Source organism: Pungitius pungitius, chromosome 2, assembly GCF_949316345.1.
Source record: "Pungitius pungitius chromosome 2, fPunPun2.1, whole genome shotgun sequence".
Classification (NCBI taxonomy): Eukaryota; Metazoa; Chordata; class Actinopteri; order Perciformes; family Gasterosteidae; genus Pungitius; species Pungitius pungitius.
In genome coordinates, this window is record NC_084901.1 from 18099692 (window position 1) to 18120371 (window position 20680).

Sequence of the window (20680 nt, forward strand, 5' to 3'; positions counted from 1 at the left end):
TTTGTCACAGGTATTTCTGGGAATTATTCCTGTTATCAAATAATTAATAATACTTTTCCAAAATGAAGCTTTTCTAATTCCTTACCATCAAGATTGAATACTCCATAAAATCAATATGAAATATGGAATGATAAAGACTCAGGTCCAGCTGCTTTCTAAGGGAAAAATACCTCCTCATAGTCCAATTACTCCAAGGAGTAAGGCTATTCCATTTGTGCCTTTGAACCTAACCTAAGTTTTAAACATTTTTGACATTTAGGGGCGCTATTGGACAGATAACCCAGAGCAAAATGGGGAAAGTAGAACTTTCTGCACATTTAGTAGTGGCAATGGAGGAAAAGAATAGACACAGAAACCAAAAAATATACCTTTCATCAAGTATCAAATATATTATGGATTATAGGATGGAAAAATAGAAAACAAAACTCTTAAAATTAATCTTTAACACGGTTTTAACCATGGCCAAAACAAAATGATAAGCAGATACAATCAATCATTTATGAAAGATACAAATCATTGTTATTATTATTAGTTTAAAGTGTGAAGTCAAATCCTCGGGATTCTGCCCTGTTATCGGTGTCATGTTCAACACCAGGAGCTCTGTTCCAGTTGGCAGCAGCATCTCTCTCTTCGTGTGGGAAGGACTAAACCCTGTCCAATGGCAGCTTTTTGGCAGCTCAAGTTAATCGGGGGGGTCGGAGGGGTTGCTTTTGACACCCTTTCTTCCAGACAGCATCAAACTGTGGACAAAGAGACTTCAGGGGAAGAAGAAGTGACAACAACGCATAGCTGGAAAGCAGAGGTGAGGGGTTTTTTGACAAGTATTTTGGGCATGTTGCTGTTGGGTATTGCGTTATTATACAAATCAAGGTTTTAATTTGGATATTGAGTAAAGATAATGCTTTAGTGCACAGTATAATCCTTTCCAGCATAACCATTGAGTGCCCATTAATATGTTGTGCAACTATCAACTCCTTTCCTCTTTTCATTTTTCAGTTTTCATATCAATAATACTAAGAATTCTAATCAATGCAGAATGATGGCAGCTTTAATAACGGTTAAAAAACTACAAATGATTATAAGTAAATTCAAATCTGGACAAAAATCAAAAGGAAAAGAAAGAGATCCATTACATGTTTTTAATGATAATCAAAACAGTTTACACTCATCTTCTGTCAATTGACTAATCATTTCACCTCAACTTGTACTGGAAGGTATGGTATGTGATGTGTTGATCTGTAGATGAACGGTTATCTAAGCCTGTCAAATGTTTCGAGTAAAACCAAGTACGACATTTAGTAGAAATAGAAAGAATTTGACTCATGTAAAGTAAAAGTGCTTAGTTACATTTTCTCGCTTAACTTTAGTTACATGAGATTAGAAGATAAACAGCAAGTTTTTCAGACAATTGATGATCGAAAGTGACATTTTTATGTTTAAGTTATTATTAAAGAAAAGTGATATATATTCATTTGATCACATCATTTGGTAGTTGACTGTCAGTTTTGTTCAGTCATATGATGTGAAAGGGCTCTGCTTGTGACTCAGATCTGATTTAGTGGTTTCACAGCACTCAGTACTATCAAAGGGGGACTTGTGTCAATTGGCTTCATAACGTCATGATTTTAGATTTCTTTGCTGTATCTTTAAAAAAAAAAGCACTTTCATCTTTTCTAGGAGAGCCCCAAAAAGGTCAGTTTGCTTCGTTTGTTTCTTCAGACTTCATGGATCAAGAAACATATTTGCGTCCAGATGAGGCTAAAGACCCGTTTGTACTCATGAGCCGAGCCCTGCAAGGCCTCCCGGATGCTGTCGCCACGGTGATCTCGCACGCCCGTCAGAGAGCCGTACAGGGATTCGTTCTGTTCATTATCGTCACCCTGCTCTTCCTAATCGCTGCCTTCTTATATGGCAGCTTCTACTACTCTTACATGCCGTTGGCGGCTTTTCACGCCCCTGTGCACTATTACTACAGGTGTGTATGTGACATTTCACACCGACTGTTTAGTTGCCGCGTGTTTGATTCTTGCCTTCTTGTTTTCAATCACTTACTCAATCATTCACTTTGTACGCAGGACGGACTGTGAATCTCCCGCCTCTTTTTCGTGCTCTTATCCTGTGGCCAACATCTCTCTGATGAGGAATAAGAAACACGTATGGGAACGTGTGTGTGTGTGTGTGTGTGTGTGTGTGTGAAACTAAAAAAAATTAGAATATCAGGCAAAAGTTAATTTATTTCAGTAATTCAACTTAAAAGGTGAAACTAATATATTATATAGACCCATTACAAGCAAAGTAAGACATTTCAAGCTTTATTTGATATCATTTTGGATGATTATGGCATACAGCTTATGGAAATTTTTTGGCAGTGTGGGCAGGTGCCAAGTCCTGCTCGAAAATGAAGTCAGCATCTCCATAAAGCTTGTCTGCTGAAGAAAGCATGAAGTGCTCTAAAATGTCCTGGTTAACGGTTAAGTTGAATTACTGAAAAAAATGAAATTTGCACGATATTTCGAGTTTCACCTGTATGTATCGATCTACTTAAAGTGCAATGATTTTATCCAGGTGTTGACATTCGGTCAGGCCTACGAGATGTCTCTGCAACTGGAGATGCCCGATTCTCCGACCAATCAGGAGCTGGGGATGTTCATGATCAAGACAACCTGCTTCTCCCAGGAAGGACGGAAAGTTGCGTCCTCCGCTCGCTCTGTGAGTGCCTGATTTGTTCAGCTGCCGCTGCCTCATTACCGAAGCCCCGCGAAACCCAATCACTCACGTTTGCATCGCTGTGTGTTTCTCAGGCACGAAAGCTGCTGTCCGCCTCCAGCTCTCGCTTTGTGAGTACAGCGCTGACGCACAATAACCTTTTAATCACACATCGGCCTGGTCAGAGCCAGGCTGGGGCTGCTTATGCTTGCTGCAACGCAGGGTGATCTCAGTGCTCCGGTGATGGAGACAACGGGACAAATGCCTGATACAACAAACACATGGTGTGAGTACACGGCTTCCACGAATAAGGGATGCAATCGTAAAGACGAGCCTGTACATTGTGAGGCAATCATTGCAACAGTCCTCTAATAAATACTTGACATTGTATAAGTCAAGTTGTGATATGTTACTTTTTAAGGGTGTGTTTTGTGATGTTACTGTAAATCTTTTGGAGGAATAGCCTACAAATCACTATGAATTCAGTATAATCCACCTTTATAAGCCTCAATGTTTTTTTTTTTAACTTACTTAGAACTGAGTCAACGGCAAAAAAAAGTTTTTGGTTCACACAAAAACTGAATTCTGCAGGACTATTGCATCGTCACTTGAGAGTTAGTCCACAGAGATCCCCTTTTGTTGGAAGACATTATTACCCACCCAACCCAATCATTAAAGTAAGGCTTTTGCATCCATGACAACATCAACCTTTCTTAAATCTTTCATCCCCGAAAACACGCTCTGGGGACGTCCTGCATTTGTACGAGAGAGACGATGATCGGAGGAGACTGAGTCAGTGAATGAAAGGAGTTGTGTATACGTCCCTGTGATTGGTTCTCAGGGCATGCTACGATACCGCTCAGACCTGCTGAGGTACCTGGGAACGCTGGTGTTCCTCCCGGCCTTTCTGACCGGAGTCACTGAGCAGAAACAAGTGCTGCAGGTGGAGCTCTTCTCGGACTTCACGGACGACCCTGTGAGTCGAGCCTCACTCTGGGAGCGTGTCGCCAGGTGTCAGTGCACGTAACCAGCAAGGGGGGGGGTTGTTGGAGTCTTACCTTATCGCTTCATCTTCATGCACACAGTATTCCCCCTCGACGACGGCCGTCCTTGAGATCCTGTCCAGCAAGGTGCAGATCTACTCATCTCAGCTCCTTATTCATGCTCACTTCACTGGTATGAGGTAAGATGTGTACCCCATTGTGTCATTATACCTCACAAAGTTACAGTTGATGGTGAACATAATGCCCAGCACAGAACCTCTATTGTTTTTGTAACAGCTTGGAACTGCAGATAAAATGGTCGCTTATTCCGGAATTTTTTATTCCGAGATAAAATCTTCTGTCAAATAAGCAAAACTAAAGACAAATGTTTCTCCATCGACGGCAGCCTCATTTGACTGAAACTACATGTTCCTACACTGGAAAAGCTCCCTATCTCCCGTCCACACCGTACCTCTCCCACTGGAGCACGTACAACATGTGATTGTGTGGAAAACACAAAGAATTAACCACTGGCATATTGAGTAGAAGACAGAATGCGAGGACTTTATAATTACTCAATTTTTCTGTGCCAGATACTTGCTGTTCAACTTCCCTCTCCTGTCGACCGTGGTGGGCGTGTCCACTAACTTCATCTTCCTCAGTGTGGTGTTTGTCCTCTGCTACGTGAGGCTGGTGCTGAGTGTGGATTGGGGACCACAGCAGGTGAGAGCGGAGGGCCATTACAGCAGAGAATGTTCAACCGCACACGCCATTAGTTGGATGTCCAGGTGGTGCGAAGCGCTCGGAGAGACGGTTTTTGCTTTTTTGTTCATAGGTCGCATCAGATGGACTGCTGTCGGATGAGGACAACCAAGGAGAGGGGGGAGGAGATGCTGCAGGTGCAAAGACACATGCACAGTGAATTTCTTTGCTTGTTTGCATCAGTGACGTGGAACTGGCTAAGAAAATAAAACAATACCTTTCTGTTCAGGTGCTGAAAATCTGATGTCCCCTTCAGACGACTCCAAAAGGTCTGAGGCCAGCGAGGCGCCACCCGCTAGCAGCAACGAGGAGGCGCCGCCCGGACGGGCTCACAGTCAGATGGACACAAAGGAAACAGAGGCAGCCTGATTATTACAGGAAAAAAAAAAGATTAAAGATAAACACACACGGCAGAGCTACCCATGATTTACCTGTGGACATTTTTGATCCCACATCAGGTCATCTGTGTTTCAGTCAGGTTTCAGGCCAAGTTGATTTTCACTGAAAAAAAAATTTAACCTTGTTTTAGTGCAGAATAATAAATATTAAAAAAAAAAGATAAAAGGCAAGTGACATAAATAGAACATAGAACAGAATAGAATATTGTACTGTTTTGCTTTATTATTTATGATTGACTCACCATAACCTGATCTGTTGGATGCTAAATAAATACATGACATTAGGATATAAATAAGCACATGAATAAATAAAGACTAAATATGTGAGGTACCCTCGAAACTGTTAAATAATCCGACACATTCATTAACACTGACTTAATCCCATCATTTTCATTTCAAAAAAGCTTTTCGTTCAGACATGGATCTTCTTTTGCAAGTCATAACTAACATGCTGTAGCTTAAATACTACTTTAGAATGCTTAAAACCTTCCTTAAAATGTTCTTCCAAATGTAAAACTAACCCCTAAAAGTATTAAAGGCAACCTGTGTGTATCTTTCTATTACACAAAAATATCTTCTAGTTTAAGACCTGTTAGAAAAATAGAAAGAAAGGCAATGGTCAAACTGTTGCAATAAATCTTTGAAAAATGTGTATCTTGTTTGATTGTGTGGTCAGGTCAGGTTTTTTCAAAGAACACCATCCCTTGTGCTTTTTGGCAATTAAGGCGGTGCGATTTGTTCTGTGTTGGGGGGGGGAGATTTGGGGGCAGGAACTACAGTGTGTGTGTGGGGGGGGGTTTGAGGGGGGGGGGGAGAGCGCCTCCCTCTACGTGCACTCATTCCTGGATGTCCTCTGGAAGCTTTTGGAAGCTTCATGACATCACTGCATGCAAAACAAGGCACGAGCTGAGAGAATGAGAGAGGGACGCTGCTCGCTGGCACACGGCTTCTTTGCGGGGAGGGAAACACAAGGTGAGACGGACACACATTCCATGTGACCTGGGGACATCTTCAATTTATTGCTTAGGGAATTGTCATCAGACAAACATACGGAGAGCGTAAACATTTCCTTGTTTTGTATGAGCACCCCGTTGAGTAGATTCTGCGCTGAAACTCCAGGATGGACACAACTGATCAGAACCCAGCGGGGGGGACGGAGACACACAGCCAGCCAACTGTGGCCGAGGACTTCTCTGCCGCGCTGTCAGATGAGATGCACCAACAGATGACAATTGGTGAGAACCCGTCCGGCAGCGGCAGGAGGCACCGAGTGAGATCCAGACCCAGGCTGAAGTCCACAAAAAGTTTCCCACCTTACAGCCAGTGTATAGGGGGACTCGGGGAGGACGGCGAGGGGGACGGTCCAATCAATCCAGATCCCAGCGACGGGACGAGGAAGCACGAGAATCCAGTCACACGAGGCACGGAGGAAAGAGAGCACTTTGAACTGAGCGCAAAGCGAGCCAGGGATGAGGCGAAGGCCAAATGGAGGATGAGGAGGAAGGAGCGGCTCTGGGGGAGCCACGAGGCGGACACGGACGGTTGGGAGAGGGCGAGGTGGAGCGGAAAGAGAAGCGTAGAAGGGAGTGGAGGGGAGACGGAGTGCGTGCTGTCCCCAAAAAGCAGCTGGAAACACTGGAGGGGGAGGAACTCCGGTTTAGAGGCCCACGGAAAAGAAGAACAGGATGGAGAGAGGAAGATGTCTCCCATGGCAGCGGCAGAGGTGGAGGAGGAGGAGGACGAGGAGGAGGGGAAGGAGGGGGGAGGGGAGACCCCAGAGGGGGAGGGCGAAGAGGCCGAGCAGGTGGCGGGAATGAGAGAGTGGTCCTCCCCGCATCCAATCCTCTCCAAGCTTCTGCAGGTCTCCTCCACCTCCTCCTGCTCCTCCGTCAACTTCTCCTCAGCAGAGAGCGATGAGGTGTTCAGCGAGGGAGAAGATGTCGGCTCAAAGAGGATGGCGTTCAGGAAGGTGAGACTCGATATTCAGGGGTTGTTTTATGCAACCAGTCCGGCATTACTTCTGTGCCTCTGGCTGCTGGGGTTCTGCACAGAAGAGGCTCACTGAGGCTGTATTTCTTAACTGTTCTGTGCACATTTGGCCCCGGTACATTTGCATTGGCTTGAAAGAGGACTTTGACAAAGTCAGATTTGAATAGCATTTGCATACCTGTCTGCTGCAGCTGCAGATATGGAAGCAGAAGGGATCAGTCGGGGGGGAGGAAGTGTAAGCCTGTAAGGACTGAATACAAGTAATAAATTATCATTCAATGACCTGAGAAACATATGCATTTTTAAAACATTATACCAGGAACATGAGCTCTTGTAAACATCTGCAATTAGAAGTCGTACCCTCCACAAACTTCATCATTTTGGCACAGTGCCTCTACTGAGCATGCTCGGTCCGCTGTGCCTTCCCTTGTTTGTTGTTTTGACGATTCATGCCTTTGTCTTGTGGTGGCTGTTTTGTGTATATACAAAACAGAACTTAGCTTTCGCGCCTGCGTGCTGTCCCCTAAACACCGGACGCACCTCTTAACAGTTTCTCACGTGCACGGAGGACCTAGAAGGCGTTTCCCAACTGAAGCCCCTCGGTCACATGGTGGGCCTTAATGATACGCTAATGTCGCGCTACATTGGACCCCGTAAACCCCTATTTTACACTTACATGCATATAAATGACAAATGAAATATTGCTGAGCCTGCAGGTGAACATAATTTTCTACTTTAAAAACAATGCATGCTGGGAAAGGCTCTACGCCCCGTTTGTCTTGCATGCAGACGTGCACATAATCTGCTGTTGTTTTGTGCCTCAGTGCCGCTCCTGGAAAGCCTACATGACCATGATGCACTGGTCGCTGCGGCGGCAAAGCTCCTGGGTCCAGCTGGCTGGACATCAAGGCACGTGCACCCCAAACCTCCTCAGTCACTACCGTGTTTACTACACTCTCTATATTACTCCGTGTGCCTGTACATATATATATATATAATTACTGGTCAAAGCATCTCATAGAAGACCACTGGTGTTTAAACCTACAAATCCCACCACTAATGATGATATCTGACTGACTTTGTTACTCCCTGCCCTGCGGCTGCCAGGTTCCCTTCAGCTCAGTGAGGGAGGGGAGGTGTTGAAACTCTACAGCGAGGTGGAGGCGAATTGCCTGGACTGCCTGATGCGGGACCCGCTGAGACCCTTCGTCCCTCAGTACCACGGCTTGGTCACCAAGGGGGAGCTCTGCTACATCCGCCTGGAGGACCTGCTGAGTGGCCTGAGGAAACCAGTCATCATGGACTGCAAGATGGGAGTCCGGTGGGTTTATCTTTCTGCCCGAGGACACTGGACCAGTGATGCCGGACACTAACTGACCGTGTAGAAATGACACTAACTGATCGTGTAGAAATGAGTGCCGTTGTGTTCGGACGGGGCTGATGTTAGTGAAAATGAATATGTTTTATGTATGTACAACATGAGTTTCCTTCTCAGTACATACCAGGAGGAGGAGCTGGTCAAAGCCCGGACTAACGCCACCCCGCGGAGTGATATGTACCAGAAGATGGTGAAAATAGACCCGTCCGCTCCATCAGCCGAGGAACATGAACAAGGAGGCGTGACCAAGTCCCGGTACCTTCAGTGGAAGGACACGACCAGCTCCACGTCCACACTGGGCTTCAGGATCGAAGGCATCATGGTGGGGTTGAAGGCCAATGAAAACCCTGCACAACTCAAAGATCATATTTACCGTTTATCAGATTCTCAATAACAAATCTGTGCTGTTGTGTTCTTCTTGCCAGACCGAGGATGGAAGTGTCCAACGGGACTTCAGGAAAATTATGACTTTGGCTCAGGTCACGGAGGCCCTGCTGTTCTTCACCAGGCGACAGCTGGAGATCCTGGTCAGTTCCATCCGTTATGAAAACACTAGTTACGCCGCTAATAAACCACCCTAAATTGTATAATAATTTGCAAAATACAAACCTAGAATAAAAGAAGTGAGTGAAAACCCAATCCATCCAAATTCAGCTTCAGAAAACACAACCAATGCATCAATGCTTGCTGTAAACACCTCAACACAATCACCGGAGGCCATCGCCTTGAAGAGTTTTAAATTAGGAAAAAAACTAAACAAAAAAAACAGCAACTGAAAAAGTTGTAAGTCCTCTAATTCTCCTTCTTTTCTTCCCTAATCCCTGTTACGGACTTGCTGTCATTTCACCACATGCTTTCCCCTCAGTTTGTTATGCGGCCTGCGATGTGTGCTAAACCCCCCTGTGCTCGTGTGTGCTCTCAGAAGGCCTACCACTCCAGACTGCTGGCCCTGAGCGATGCACTGAAGAACTCATTGTTTTTCAGAACCCATGAGGTCGGTTTAAACAGAGACGTTTCTTTTCTTGTTCAATTCTGCCTCCGATTGTATTAAAACCACATTGAACCCGGAGGCGCTTGGGCTGACATCATCATCATCTCTTTCTTTGACCCGATCAGGTGATTGGCAGCTCGCTCCTCTTCGTCCACGACCACAGCAGCAGGGCCAGCGTGTGGATGATAGACTTTGCCAAGACGACTCCGGTGTCGGACGCGAGCCGGCTCAGACACAACATCCCGTGGGCTGAAGGGAGCAGGGAGGACGGCTACCTCATCGGTCTGACCTCCCTCATCACGTCTCTGAGCCAGGCCATCAGCGTGGCCTCCTGGCAGCAGGAGCACAGCTGTGGGGAGGACGGCAGCGTTGCATGAGACACGCCAATACACACAACACTCAAATTCAGGGGGGGGGGTCACGTGGACAAAACCGATGGTGGGACACTTTGAACTTTCGACTGACTCGTTCACAAGAAGAGGAGGATTTCTATTGACAGGAATCTGTCTTTGTGTGCTTAGAATGAGGAGCGATCGTGGTATGAATCAGTTCAAGTCTGCAGGAAACTGACTCTGCATTTGTACATCTGGTATGTACTACAGTGGCCACAGTTCTGAATAGAATACTTCCCCTCCACAACCCTCAACCTATTTATTTCACAGAGGACCAAAAACAAAATGTCCTTCAGCTGGTCTGTAAAATCTCTGGTTATTAGTTTACAGCCACAAAGGAAACCCTCTTGGGCTTAGCAGCGTCATGGTTTATAAATGAGACCAAGCTGAGTGAAAAGAACAATGATTGCTTCTGTCCTTTCGTTCTCTAGAAGTACACGCAACTAACACCCAGAAACCGTCCACCCGTATGAGTCACCAATAGGTTACAGAGCTGTAATCTTCAAACAGAGGCAATCAAAAGAATGGGGAAAAAATTCCACAACCCGGATCCCTGTCAGTTGAGAGTGACTTATTGCTCTGAGTGGTAAACGTGCTAAATAACACATTGTGTGCAAAAAGATGGTTTGCTTCGCACTTGATTTGACCATTTCTCCATTGAAGTTGTTATAACGGTAACTGCTGTGCATTCAAAAACAAAACTTGTGAAATGCTGCATTGTTGCCCCTGACACTTCCAGACAGGTTCCAGACAAAACAAAATAAAACAATGGATTTTCAGAAAAAGAGCTTATTGTCATCAAAGACTCCCAATTGCTTAATTCACATTTGTGGTCATTTTGAAGACTTATTTTTCATCTCAAATGTGTTTTTTTCGTTCTACCACCGAGGACCAAATATCAGACACACTTCTATACTGCGCACAATTCGTCGGCAGCACACAATTTACCATAAATGTGCAATCCTGTGTACAATCCTTAAGTCACAATTTAATCACGTGCTGCTGTGAATTGGGGGGACATGATAAACTGTATTCTGCAGTTATATTTCCTTTAGTATGAAAGCTTTTCACCGCGCGCAGGATAAACCACCAGGTGGCGCCGTGTTGAAGAAATGTGAGCGGGACACGCCGAGGAACCGCAGCGGGGACGGAAAACTTACTCAGAAGTGATCGTGGAACTCGGCATCACGGATAAAAATATTACTACTCGTGAAGTGGGTTTAGGTACCCGATCGGTAAATATCGATCGATAGTGTCGTTAAGGAGAGGCTCGACGCTAACGGCTACTAGCTAGCTTAACGCTTTGCAAAGCAACCGTGGAAGTCCAGCTAACTCAACGTTAGCTAACATGATACTTCACGGGGCCTCTGAAGCGTCTTAGTTTTGAACCGTCTTTTTCGTATCAACAAGAGTACATTTTTCCGACAGTGTCCCAAACGGTTGAAACGGAGGAGTTCTACGGCATGGCTCGTCGTGTGGTTGTATCGGAGAGAAGCTACCCGAACCTAGCCGTGGTGACGCATGTGTTGGATGACGGTAGGTGTTGTTCGCTGATTAGGCCTTACACCCAAGTTCACAGCCCGTTAGCCTCTATTGTCCCGAGTCCAGTGGAGGCACGTGTGTTCAGCTGTTAGTAGAATATACTTCCACAGGGACACCTCTGACTGGTTTAAAATCAAATACAACTTGTTTAAAAATGGCTGCCGTGAGGGTCAGTTTGAGGTCTTGCTGCGGACCTCAAACTGACCCTCACGGCAGCCATTTTTACTTGTCATAGCAGTAAAAGCACATGTCGAGTCATTAACCTGAGTTACATTAATCGCATGCACTGCTGCATGACCCTCACCCTTTTGGTTTGGTTTGTGCTTCTTCTACTGGAGCATGGGGGGAGATATGCATCACTGAGTGGCGGACGATACATATTGTCCTGCTTTTATTTCCCTATTTTTAGTTTAGTTTATTAGAAAACTCAACAGGTGTGCTGTAGGATTGGACATTCGGTCAGCAGCTAGTATGTCTGATAATCAGTTTCATTTTATATGCAGATCTTTTATTTCAATTTCAGCCTAAACGTATTTAAAATGAATGAATGATTAAATTACTTTTAGATTTGAATGTATTTGGAATTAACCAAGTAAAATACATTATTATTACATAATAGGCAGTAGATGTAGAATGTGTGTGGTGCACACTGGATATATATATATATATCTTAACGACGCATCGTATTTGATCAGACTATAAATTAATAATAAGAGACAATGATTTAATATGACGTGTACAAACCATATATTTATACACGGGAGGTGTAACGTTATATTTAAGGACTCTGAAACATTCTTGAGGTAGTTAATATATTTGTAATGTCAAAACTGATGATTTGTTTGTGAACTAGTCTACAGATGGACGTTTGTTTAAAAAAAAAACTGATACCAGGTTAAATGACTGCTGTCTTCGTTTGTCTCTGTGTATAAATACAACCTACAGACACTTAATGCTATTAAAGTGTCATTATGGTGAGTTTGTAACGTTAGACGAGAAATTGAGTGCCGAGGCCTCCGTTCATTATGCCTGGTGATGCTCCGTTTAATTTTCACGGTACAGAAAACCTCCAGGCCCAATTTGGTTAAGCTAGGTAGCTAATATCTTTGGAGCTAGGTAGGAGCTAACTAGCTTAGGGTACGCTAGCTAGCTAGCTAGCCATCAAAATTAACATCGAAGCCGACAATTGCAACATCCTACACTTTAATATTTTGATGCGTTCAGGTCTTCCACATTGTTGTTTGACATTTTACCGCTGATCGCATAGTTTGAAGATTGCATTGGATGTTTGAATTTCCCACACTGTTTTTATGTCCCGGAAGAGAATCTGACGTGAACTAAAGACAGCGTTGTATTTCCGTTGTCTTCTCGGCAACGCGCCGCAGTTAGCATAGCCGCCAGCTAGTTAAAGAACACACACACGCACACTCCGGTCACGTTGTGCTCGCCTTTGTGTTTCCTCTCACACAAAGACTCGCCGACTTGGGGACATAGCGTTTTTGTTTCGTAAAAGAGCGAAACGAAGCACCACTTTATAATTTACTGCGAGGGCTGTGTGTTTTAAACATGGCGGACAGCGGACATTACTACAACGGTAAGAGGCTTCACGTTAATGTGACATATTATGTGCCACTTGTACCATCAGACCGAGCGGACTTTGTGGTGAGGAGAGAGGTCATGAGCTCTGGTTGCATGTCCCTTCAAGGTAAAATCATATCTGCGCCGCCCCCACCTCGGAGATCTTTTTGTTACTTGATACCGTATTTACCCAGTGCTTCATTAGCACTATTTAAGTGTTTTCCGCATTGTTTTAAAAGAAAAGATTGCAGTGAAAAGTAAACTCATAATACAGAAAGATGTAAGTAAAGTTGTGCCGGTTTTGAGTCATTTGTTGATGCAATTTATTATTAAAATAATATTTTTTTTAAACGTAAATCAAAACTGACATCTTTTTAACTCCCCTTTCTCAGAGCATGACGACAGAACCGCACCGCAAGTTCGCAGCCGTAAAGGCAGAGGGTCCCACAAGGGTCGGTCATATGACAGGTCCCGCAGAGACCGCCAGAGGGGGGGCCACTCTGTAGGCTTCGGGGGTCCGGGCCCAAGGTCGAGGCTTGACGATATTGATGTAACTATGAGTGACAGCTCCCAGGACAACAGCTCCCAGCACAGATTGTAAGTGGCTTTTTTCTCTTCTTTTAGTAGTTCTAATAATAGTTGGGACCCACAAACGACAAGATGTGAATCATTTCTTGTGGATCTGTTTCAACCACGTGGAGGCATACACAGTCAGTCAGTCACAGGAAGAGAAGGAACTTGCTTTTTAAGCTGCTTTCAGAATATCGAAACCACTGTATGTCATCAACCCTCTCAGAACGGGCCTCAAAACTCGAAGTCATTTAAGACTGATATCATGGGGCTTTTTTTAATTTGATCTTATTGGTGACTCATCGACCACGCATTGATTTTGACTTTTGTTAGAAATCTCTGCCTGTTGCAAATTCTGAAATTGCAACATTACTGAAATTATTTTAATAAATTATTTTAAATAATAATTTAATTTCATTAAATTATTGTTTTCCTTCACAAATGTAGCTATAAATTCCCCTTTTATGTGAAGTAGTTTGGGTTACAAATGATGACGTGTCACAAAAACTTGATGGACAACAATTTCATAGGCCGTGACACGGTATCCCTGGAAAAGGACTGCTTGGATGTTTTGTGAGGCAGGAAGTGGACTAGTAAAGGGAACTGTGTTGTCCCTGTGGTTGAGACTGGTTGATGCAGTACAGTTTTAATAGATATCCTTGTTTTCTATTTTCTAGTAACCCATACGGGAGGCCTTTTCGGAAAGGAGGAGATGGCCGCTTTGACAGAGACCGGCGACAAGGCAAAGGGGGCGGAGGTGGTAGAGGAGGTGGCTTTAGAGGAGGAGACAGAGGTGGTGCTGGCAATGGTGGAGGAGGGAGGAGCCGGTCGGGCTGGTTCAAAGTGACAGTGCGTATTGTAACCCTTTCTCCACAACGTTAATGTTTCTACTGTGTAAGCTGTTAAAGGACTCATGTTTGGTCGTGTCTCTTTGACAGATACCGCATGGAAGAAAATATGACAAGAAATGGTTGTTGCCTGCCCTTCAGAACATATGTACTGTTCCATACACACCTGTGCAGGTAGGTTCAACACTGTCTTATGATTACCAGGTAGAAGGATATTGATTTTTAATAGGTAGTCTTTCAAATGCACGCATGTGCTTTACGTTATGGTCACAGATATTTCTGCTTTTTTATTTATAATTCTTCCCTGCTGGTAAAAAATTGGAATCAGTTTCCAGCTCCCCGATTTGAAGGACATTTTGGTTAAAGACTTAAATTGTTGTATATATGAATTTATTTTATTTCTCCCCTGTCTGTACAGTACCATGTTGAACACAACAGGGTCCATTTCTATGTGGATGATTCCTCTGTTGCCACTGCCTTGCACAAATGTTCTCACAAGATCACGGACACGGATGGCTATAAGGTAAGCATTTTTATAAATCGTATTTTTTCCAGAATTTTTTAATCCAAAATGACCAGTCTTTGTACATGTAACATCCGACTATTGATAACAGCATAAATATTAAAACGTGTGTGTACAACACATCTCTTATTTACTATGTTCCATCATGCCGTGTGTTATTTGTTTCTTCCAGGTGGAAGTACACGTCAACCCGAGCGCTCCACCCTCCTTCCTCATCACTGAGCTGAAGCCTGAACACTTGGAGCACCTGAGGGTGAGCGAGCTGTGGGGGCTGAAGCATTTTTGGCGTTGCTGAAGTCTTGCAAATACGGATTTTTAAACCTACATGTTTTGAATCTCTATTATTGTAGCCTTTTTTTTAAAATATACAAACTCAAAGGGAAATAAAGAAGATTGCAGCGATGTGTACAAGTTTAATTGCTAGCCCTTAAAGTAACCAGGGTATCATTCATTTTATGCATTTTTTGCTGTTTAAATGAAAACATGTTGTTGTTTTTTACTCTTGGCACAGCAATGCATGGCAAAACGTTTTGATGGCTCCCAGCAAGCACTGGACTTGAACAACATCCGAACAGACCCAGGTGATGATGCTCTCCCTTCCCTCTCAAACTCCAATCATATGTTGGACCCATTTCATGTTTGTGTTTATTTGCTAAAAACTGTCCATGTTATGCATCAACCGCCATGTCAAATTCCTTGTATGTCCAACTTATTTTGGCAATAAATGTTCTTGATTCTTGATGTTCACTACAACTTTTTTTTTAACATTGTTGCTACAGATTATTTTGCTATATTTGTTGACTGTTTTTATTGACTCCTTTTTTACCCGACAGACCTGGTTTCCCAAAACATTGAAGTAATCTTAAATAGGAAGACAAACATGGAAGCTGTCATCAAGATTATCGAGGAAAACATTCCAGAGGTAAAGATGTTTTTGATATATGTTCCTGTTACATTAAGTAATAAGTACTATTTACTGCTGCCATGACGAGTGTGCACGTGGTAGCTGGGTCAAATTGAATTCACTCACGCTGTGTGTTTTCCCAGCTGACAGGCTTAAACCTCAGCAACAACCGCATTCACAAACTGGATGAACTCACTGATTTGGTTTCCAAGGCGCCTAATCTGAAGACACTCAACTTGTCCCACAACGAGGTGAGATTGACTGCTCAGTTGATTAACCGAACAATAACCAGACCTTTTTGACGCGGTTTGATTCATGAGTGCTCTTCTCCCACCAACCGTCCAGCTGAAGTCGGACCGGGAGCTGGACAAGATAAAAGGCCTGAAGCTGGTGGAGCTGTGGCTGAACAGGAACCCTCTGTGTGACTTCTTTAAGGACCAGGCCTCGTACATCAGGTCAGTCAGCGATTTTGGGGGGCTGAGGGGAGAAAATTGAGAGGACACAGTGGTGTGACAAGACTAGCGTCCAAGTAGTCTTGTTTGACAAATATACAGCAGCGTGCTACGACAGAGGATCAAGCCAGGCTTTGTGGGTGTATATGTGCGTGGGTGGGTCAAAGGCCGATACAATAACCAAAACCATTGCTTCAGGAGTCGTGGGTGAACATTTGGAGCAGAGCAACTGACATTAACCATTCGTTCGCTGTGTTTTTGTATACTTGTGTGGAAAGAGAAATGGAAAAAAGGAGACGTGCAAATTCTCACACGGTTCCTCCCTCTGTTGAGTACCATCTCATTTTCACACAATTAACTAAACATTTCTTATTTTAAAAAAGTTGCAGAGCGGACCTCTAACCCTGATGCACCTCAACATTATTTTCCTTTCAGCTTGCCTAGAATCTTCTCAGTTTGAGCAGCCATCCTCTTTGCCTGTTAGTCGGCTTCTCTGGGGGACGTCTTTTCAAGCTTTGGTCAACTGTCTGCTTCTCTGTGATGCTGTGCCCAGCACTCCCCCGCTGACCTCCTGATTATTTATCCCATAAACTATTGCAAAACGATCACATTGCTCTTTATGTGTAACTCCAACAATAACCACTTAAAGAAGAAGAAGAAAAAAACTAAAACATTTTCTGCTTGACAACCCTTGAACACAATGTACTGTGAACTGTTCCCAAAAAAGATGAATCGACCACAACAACAATCTTGAACAGTGCTGCATACCAGTGTAGGTTCCTATTGCAGAGAGGGCAATCCACAATTGTCTTGACAGATGTTTTGGCAAAACAAGGAAACAAGGTCCACAGCCACTGATTTCCCCTCCCCTCTTAGCACCGTTGCCCACTCTGCCCCCCCACAACACCCCCCTGTGAGAGGCGAGTATGGAAGGCTGGATAGCCCATGACGGGTAAGATCCCACCTGGAAACCCCGGGACAACCTAAGGCAGGCACAGTCACGATTACTCGGCCTCATTCACCATGAGCACTGACTCACTGAGAACACGATGAGGAGAAATTGAGACGGTGGGGCTTGACAGAAACAGCGGTTGCGCTGAGGCGGAGAGGGATACGTGTCATTACCCATGACCACTGAAGGGCCGCACAGAGACAGCAGTCAGTCTCTTCCACAAAGTTTGTTGTCTTCGCCCTTGAATGGGTCTCTGCTGTTCAGTCAAGGAAGTGGAGAGTTTGGCAAATGCCTGTAATTAACTTCTGAGGGCAACTGATTCTGAACTGGACATCGAAGTCCAGTTTTGAAATTATTCAAATGAGAAATACGTGGAAAAACTTCTGATGTCTGTGACCAGTACAAGTAAGCTCAAAAGTGAGCTTATTTGCGAGCAGAATTTAGAATTCTTACTGTATTCCACTGCGTATTGAGTCCCCCTGCAGCCAGAGGCGTGGCTCTAAATTCAGATCGAAAATGCTTACGCATGAAGACCCATCGCTTCAAAGTCAATAGAGGCTTTGAGGTGCTTCACTGATGGGAAGGCAATGGGATGCGTGGTGGGAATGCTGGTCCAGCTCACTCTGAGGCCAGTTGTTGTTTACTGGTTTCAGTGCAATGTGGTAGATTGTGGGTCTCTGCATGTATGGGCTAGAAAAAGTGTGCTTATGTTGCTTCCCTGTGTCAGATCTCTGTGTACCTCCATGTTGGGGGAGAGGGTGAGTATACCTACTGGTAAGTACACTTTGGGGTGGGAGAGTTTTTGAATGGAGCATTATAAACTTGAAGGATGAAGACGTAAATGATAGTTCATTTACAAATGTGTTAAATGTACCTGTAATACAAACCGTAAACTGCTTCTGGCGCTGGTTGTCGTCCAACTGCATCCATTTGTCTATACATGACTGTATTCTCCCCAAATCAGTTTGTCAGTTTAAAAAGGAAGACTGAAAGTCACAAAATGAGAACAAATGTGTCTCCAGGTGTGACTGATGGTGTCATCTTCATCAGTGAGCATGATTTATTTCTGTAGTGCAGTTGTATAACTATCCTGCTCTTAATTTCTTTTCCATACCAGTGCTGTGAGGCAGAGGTTTCCCCGACTTCTCAAACTGGTAAGTCCACTAGTCAGTCATCCTCACTTCATCTCGATTATCCTTATTGGGATTCAATCAAATCAGTCTGCCAGTGCTAATTTCTCCTCGATGCATCTTTATTCACCTGTGGTTTCTTTTTAGGATGGTCATGACCTCCCCCCACCCATTGGATTTGATGTGGAAACGCCAACCGTTATCCCCCCCTGCAAGGTAACTTATTTGGTCTTGTGTGATACATTTGATCTTATCAGTTATATATTTTTATATGGATTCTGGAATATGTGACACAGGAAGTTACTGTCCCCTTGTTGTACCTGACAAATGCTTGTTTATTATTATTGACAATCACAGGGCAGCTACTTTGGCTCTGATGAAATTAAGGTCCTCATACTTCGGTTCCTGGCGCAGTGAGTTTCTGTTATTTTTTAAAATAATCTATGGGTAACATTCCATTGATCACTGCCTTGTTGGCGGTTGGGTTTGTACCAGTACTGCTTTTAACACTTTCCATAAGAGTTGTATGCAAGAACAAAACCCCAGGAGAAGCAGGAACAAACGGTGTGACTGTTTCTAGGTACTACAGCATATACGACTCTGGGAACAGACAGCCTCTCCTGGATGCTTACCATGACGGAGCATCGCTATCCCTCACAACACCATACACCACCCAGAACCCCTCAAGGTAAGCGCCCACAAAGACACACTTTTGGGCTTGTGTAATACTGAACAACCTTGTTTCAGTGTTACCTCAGATGTTATTTTCAGAGGACCAAGTAATTAACTCTTGTCTGTATTCACATGGCGACAATCTGTCCCTCCACCTTATTTTTTATATAGGAGCAGTCTTGGAGAGTATCACAAAGACACTCGAAACCTGAAGAGAATCAAAGACACAAGTGAGTTTACCTGCCAAGCTGTTGACCTGTGATTTGAGATTCCTCCTGATGTTCTCCTTTTTGATTTTATTGCTTCTCTTAGCGGTGCGGTTTCGACTTCTAAAGCACACACGGCTGAACGTGGTGGCTTTCATCAACGAGTTGCCGAAAACTCAGCACGACATCGCCTCCTTTATCGTCGACGTTAACACCTTCACAGTGAGATCATGTTTGTTCTGTCAGCACTTGTCGTTAGTCTTCTGTCTGTGTAGGTAATCTATTTTAATTATTTTTTGTTTTTTTAAAACAGAACACACTGCTGTCTTTCACTGTGAGCGGAGTCTTCAAAGAAGGTGAGTTGGTGGTCAATCATGATTTTATATTTCTTTCACATTCACTGCAAGAATAGGTAGTGTTGCTTTTGATTTGTATAGGTAGTGTTGCTTTCATGTTGCTCCTGTTTGTTTTTCAGTTGCTGTTGATGGTAAATCCCGAGAGTCCACCATGGCTTTCTCTCGAGTCTTCGTCACAGTTCCGGCAGGGAATTCTGGGTATGTTTTTACTGAGCTCCCAACGGTTTGAATTGTATTCCTATTGTCCTTCACATTTTCCCAGAGGAAAAGTCATAATACTAAATGAGTAAACGCTGCTTTGTAACATCCATAAAATTTAGGCTGTAGAGAATGATGATCGTTCGCTTTGAGTCCAACTGGGATAACTTTTTTTTTTTTTTTTTTTTTTTTTTTCCTACACTAATCTAAAATAAACCAGGGAGCCCACCGCAAAACAACAGTAGAACAAATAATGAAAAGGTGGTTCATTAAAAAAAGCTATACTGCAAAAACTCACCTCTTGTGCTGCAGTCTGTGCATTGTGAACGACCAGCTTTTCATCCGGATGGCCACAACAGAGGAGATCCGCCGCGCCTTCGTGGCTCCTGCTCCGACTCCATCTTCCAGCCCCGTCCCCACCCTCACTGCGCCTCAGCAGGAGATGCTCACAGCCTTCTCGCAAAAGTCTGGCATGAACCTGGAATGGTCCCAAAAGTAAGTGTTTTTCTTTTTACATACATTATTTGCTTAATTTAATATATCTACATTAACCGTTATTCTGTTGCAGGTGTCTGCAAGACAACGAGTGGGATTTCAACCGAGCAGCACAAGTTTTCACTCAGTTACAGGTAATACCAATTATATTTGTCCCTCTGGATCACTATAAAGGTGTCATTTTTCATTAAGCAAGATTCTGAAATGCTTTTTCCTTTCTTTTCCCAGACTGATGGCAAGATCCCCGATGTTGCCTTCTTAAAATGAGTTTTATTAAAAATGTTTATCAAGTTTACTATTTAGTGTTAACAGCCAACTGTTTGACTTGAAGGATGTTATGAGACCATTTTTGGCTGTTGTGATCTAAGTTTTTGGTCGTTTGTATAGAAATCACTACATGTTTTCATAGGAATAAAAACACATAGCCAATGGTGTAACTTGTTTTTGTTTGTTTAATAATAAAAATATTTTGCAACACAACTGATACATTTCACTTAAGCCACAATAAGAACAATGTATTGAGTGTGGAGGTTCTTTAACTTTAGAGGCTTCTGAAAGAAAATGCAAATATGAGTTCAATCACACCGTTTCGTCCCCACAGCTAAGTGGCATAAAGGACCATTGATACTGAAGTTCTACACTCACCGGCCACTTT

At 43.7% G+C, this 20680-nt stretch overlaps 3 protein-coding genes across 6 annotated transcripts; all 3 read left to right on the forward strand.

Moving 5' to 3' along the window:
• Positions 1-697: 697 nt before the first annotated feature.
• LOC119211619 (seipin-like) lies at positions 698-5481 on the forward strand. Of its 2 annotated transcripts, none has more exons than XM_062560525.1 (10): positions 698-802; positions 1678-1975; positions 2076-2154; positions 2566-2709; positions 2802-2837; positions 3548-3682; positions 3792-3889; positions 4283-4412; positions 4525-4588; positions 4681-5481. In XM_062560525.1, the coding sequence occupies exons 2-10, from the start codon at positions 1725-1727 to the stop codon at positions 4818-4820; spliced, it is 1077 nt and encodes a 358-aa protein (XP_062416509.1). In that variant the 5' UTR covers positions 698-802; positions 1678-1724; the 3' UTR covers positions 4821-5481. The 2 variants fall into 2 exon arrangements, with proteins under 2 accessions (XP_062416509.1, XP_037318563.2); XM_037462666.2 differs by having other exon boundaries at positions 701-802; positions 1720-1975.
• A 488-nt stretch (positions 5482-5969) lies between these two features.
• Positions 5970-10395, forward strand: si:ch73-22a13.3 (inositol-trisphosphate 3-kinase B). The gene is made up of 8 exons (XM_037460087.2): positions 5970-6572; positions 6702-6818; positions 7663-7747; positions 7946-8159; positions 8334-8538; positions 8642-8743; positions 9139-9210; positions 9333-10395. Exons 1-8 carry the CDS (start codon positions 5970-5972, stop codon positions 9582-9584), a joined length of 1650 nt encoding a protein of 549 aa, XP_037315984.2. The 3' UTR covers positions 9585-10395.
• Positions 10396-10731: 336 nt separating this feature from the next.
• On the forward strand, positions 10732-20519 carry nxf1a (nuclear RNA export factor 1a). Of its 3 annotated transcripts, XM_037461693.2 has the most exons (22): positions 10732-11135; positions 12787-12846; positions 13112-13316; positions 13967-14138; positions 14228-14311; positions 14556-14660; positions 14833-14913; positions 15172-15241; positions 15494-15582; positions 15708-15815; positions 15910-16019; positions 18086-18122; positions 18246-18314; positions 18456-18511; positions 18679-18786; positions 18942-19000; positions 19083-19198; positions 19290-19332; positions 19452-19530; positions 19843-20025; positions 20099-20159; positions 20254-20519. In XM_037461693.2, exons 1-22 carry the CDS (start codon positions 11063-11065, stop codon positions 20290-20292), a joined length of 2007 nt encoding a protein of 668 aa, XP_037317590.1. In that variant the 5' UTR covers positions 10732-11062; the 3' UTR covers positions 20293-20519. The 3 variants fall into 3 exon arrangements, with proteins under 3 accessions (XP_037317590.1, XP_037317591.1, XP_037317592.1); XM_037461694.2 differs by lacking the exon at positions 12787-12846 and having other exon boundaries at positions 10733-11135; XM_037461695.2 differs by lacking the exons at positions 10732-11135; positions 12787-12846 and adding an exon at positions 12478-12735 and having other exon boundaries at positions 20254-20518.
• Positions 20520-20680: the final 161 nt, after the last annotated feature.

Bases quoted from the DNA above. Each gene is read 5' to 3' on its own strand.
- LOC119211619 (XM_062560525.1), top strand. From the start codon at position 1,725: ATGGATCAAGAAACATATTTGCGTCCAGATGAGGCTAAAGACCCGTTT. The intron at 2,838-3,547 runs GTGAGTACAGCG...ATTGGTTCTCAG, and splicing joins CCGCCTCCAGCTCTCGCTTT to GGCATGCTACGATACCGCTC. The intron at 4,589-4,680 runs GTGCAAAGACAC...CTTTCTGTTCAG, and splicing joins GGGGGGAGGAGATGCTGCAG to GTGCTGAAAATCTGATGTCC.
- si:ch73-22a13.3 (XM_037460087.2), top strand. From the start codon at position 5,970: ATGGACACAACTGATCAGAACCCAGCGGGGGGGACGGAGACACACAGC. The intron at 8,744-9,138 runs GTCAGTTCCATC...GTGTGCTCTCAG, and splicing joins GGCGACAGCTGGAGATCCTG to AAGGCCTACCACTCCAGACT. The intron at 9,211-9,332 runs GTCGGTTTAAAC...TGACCCGATCAG, and splicing joins TGTTTTTCAGAACCCATGAG to GTGATTGGCAGCTCGCTCCT.
- nxf1a (XM_037461693.2), top strand. From the start codon at position 11,063: ATGGCTCGTCGTGTGGTTGTATCGGAGAGAAGCTACCCGAACCTAGCC. The intron at 19,531-19,842 runs GTATGTTTTTAC...CTTGTGCTGCAG, and splicing joins GTTCCGGCAGGGAATTCTGG to TCTGTGCATTGTGAACGACC. The intron at 20,026-20,098 runs GTAAGTGTTTTT...ATTCTGTTGCAG, and splicing joins AACCTGGAATGGTCCCAAAA to GTGTCTGCAAGACAACGAGT.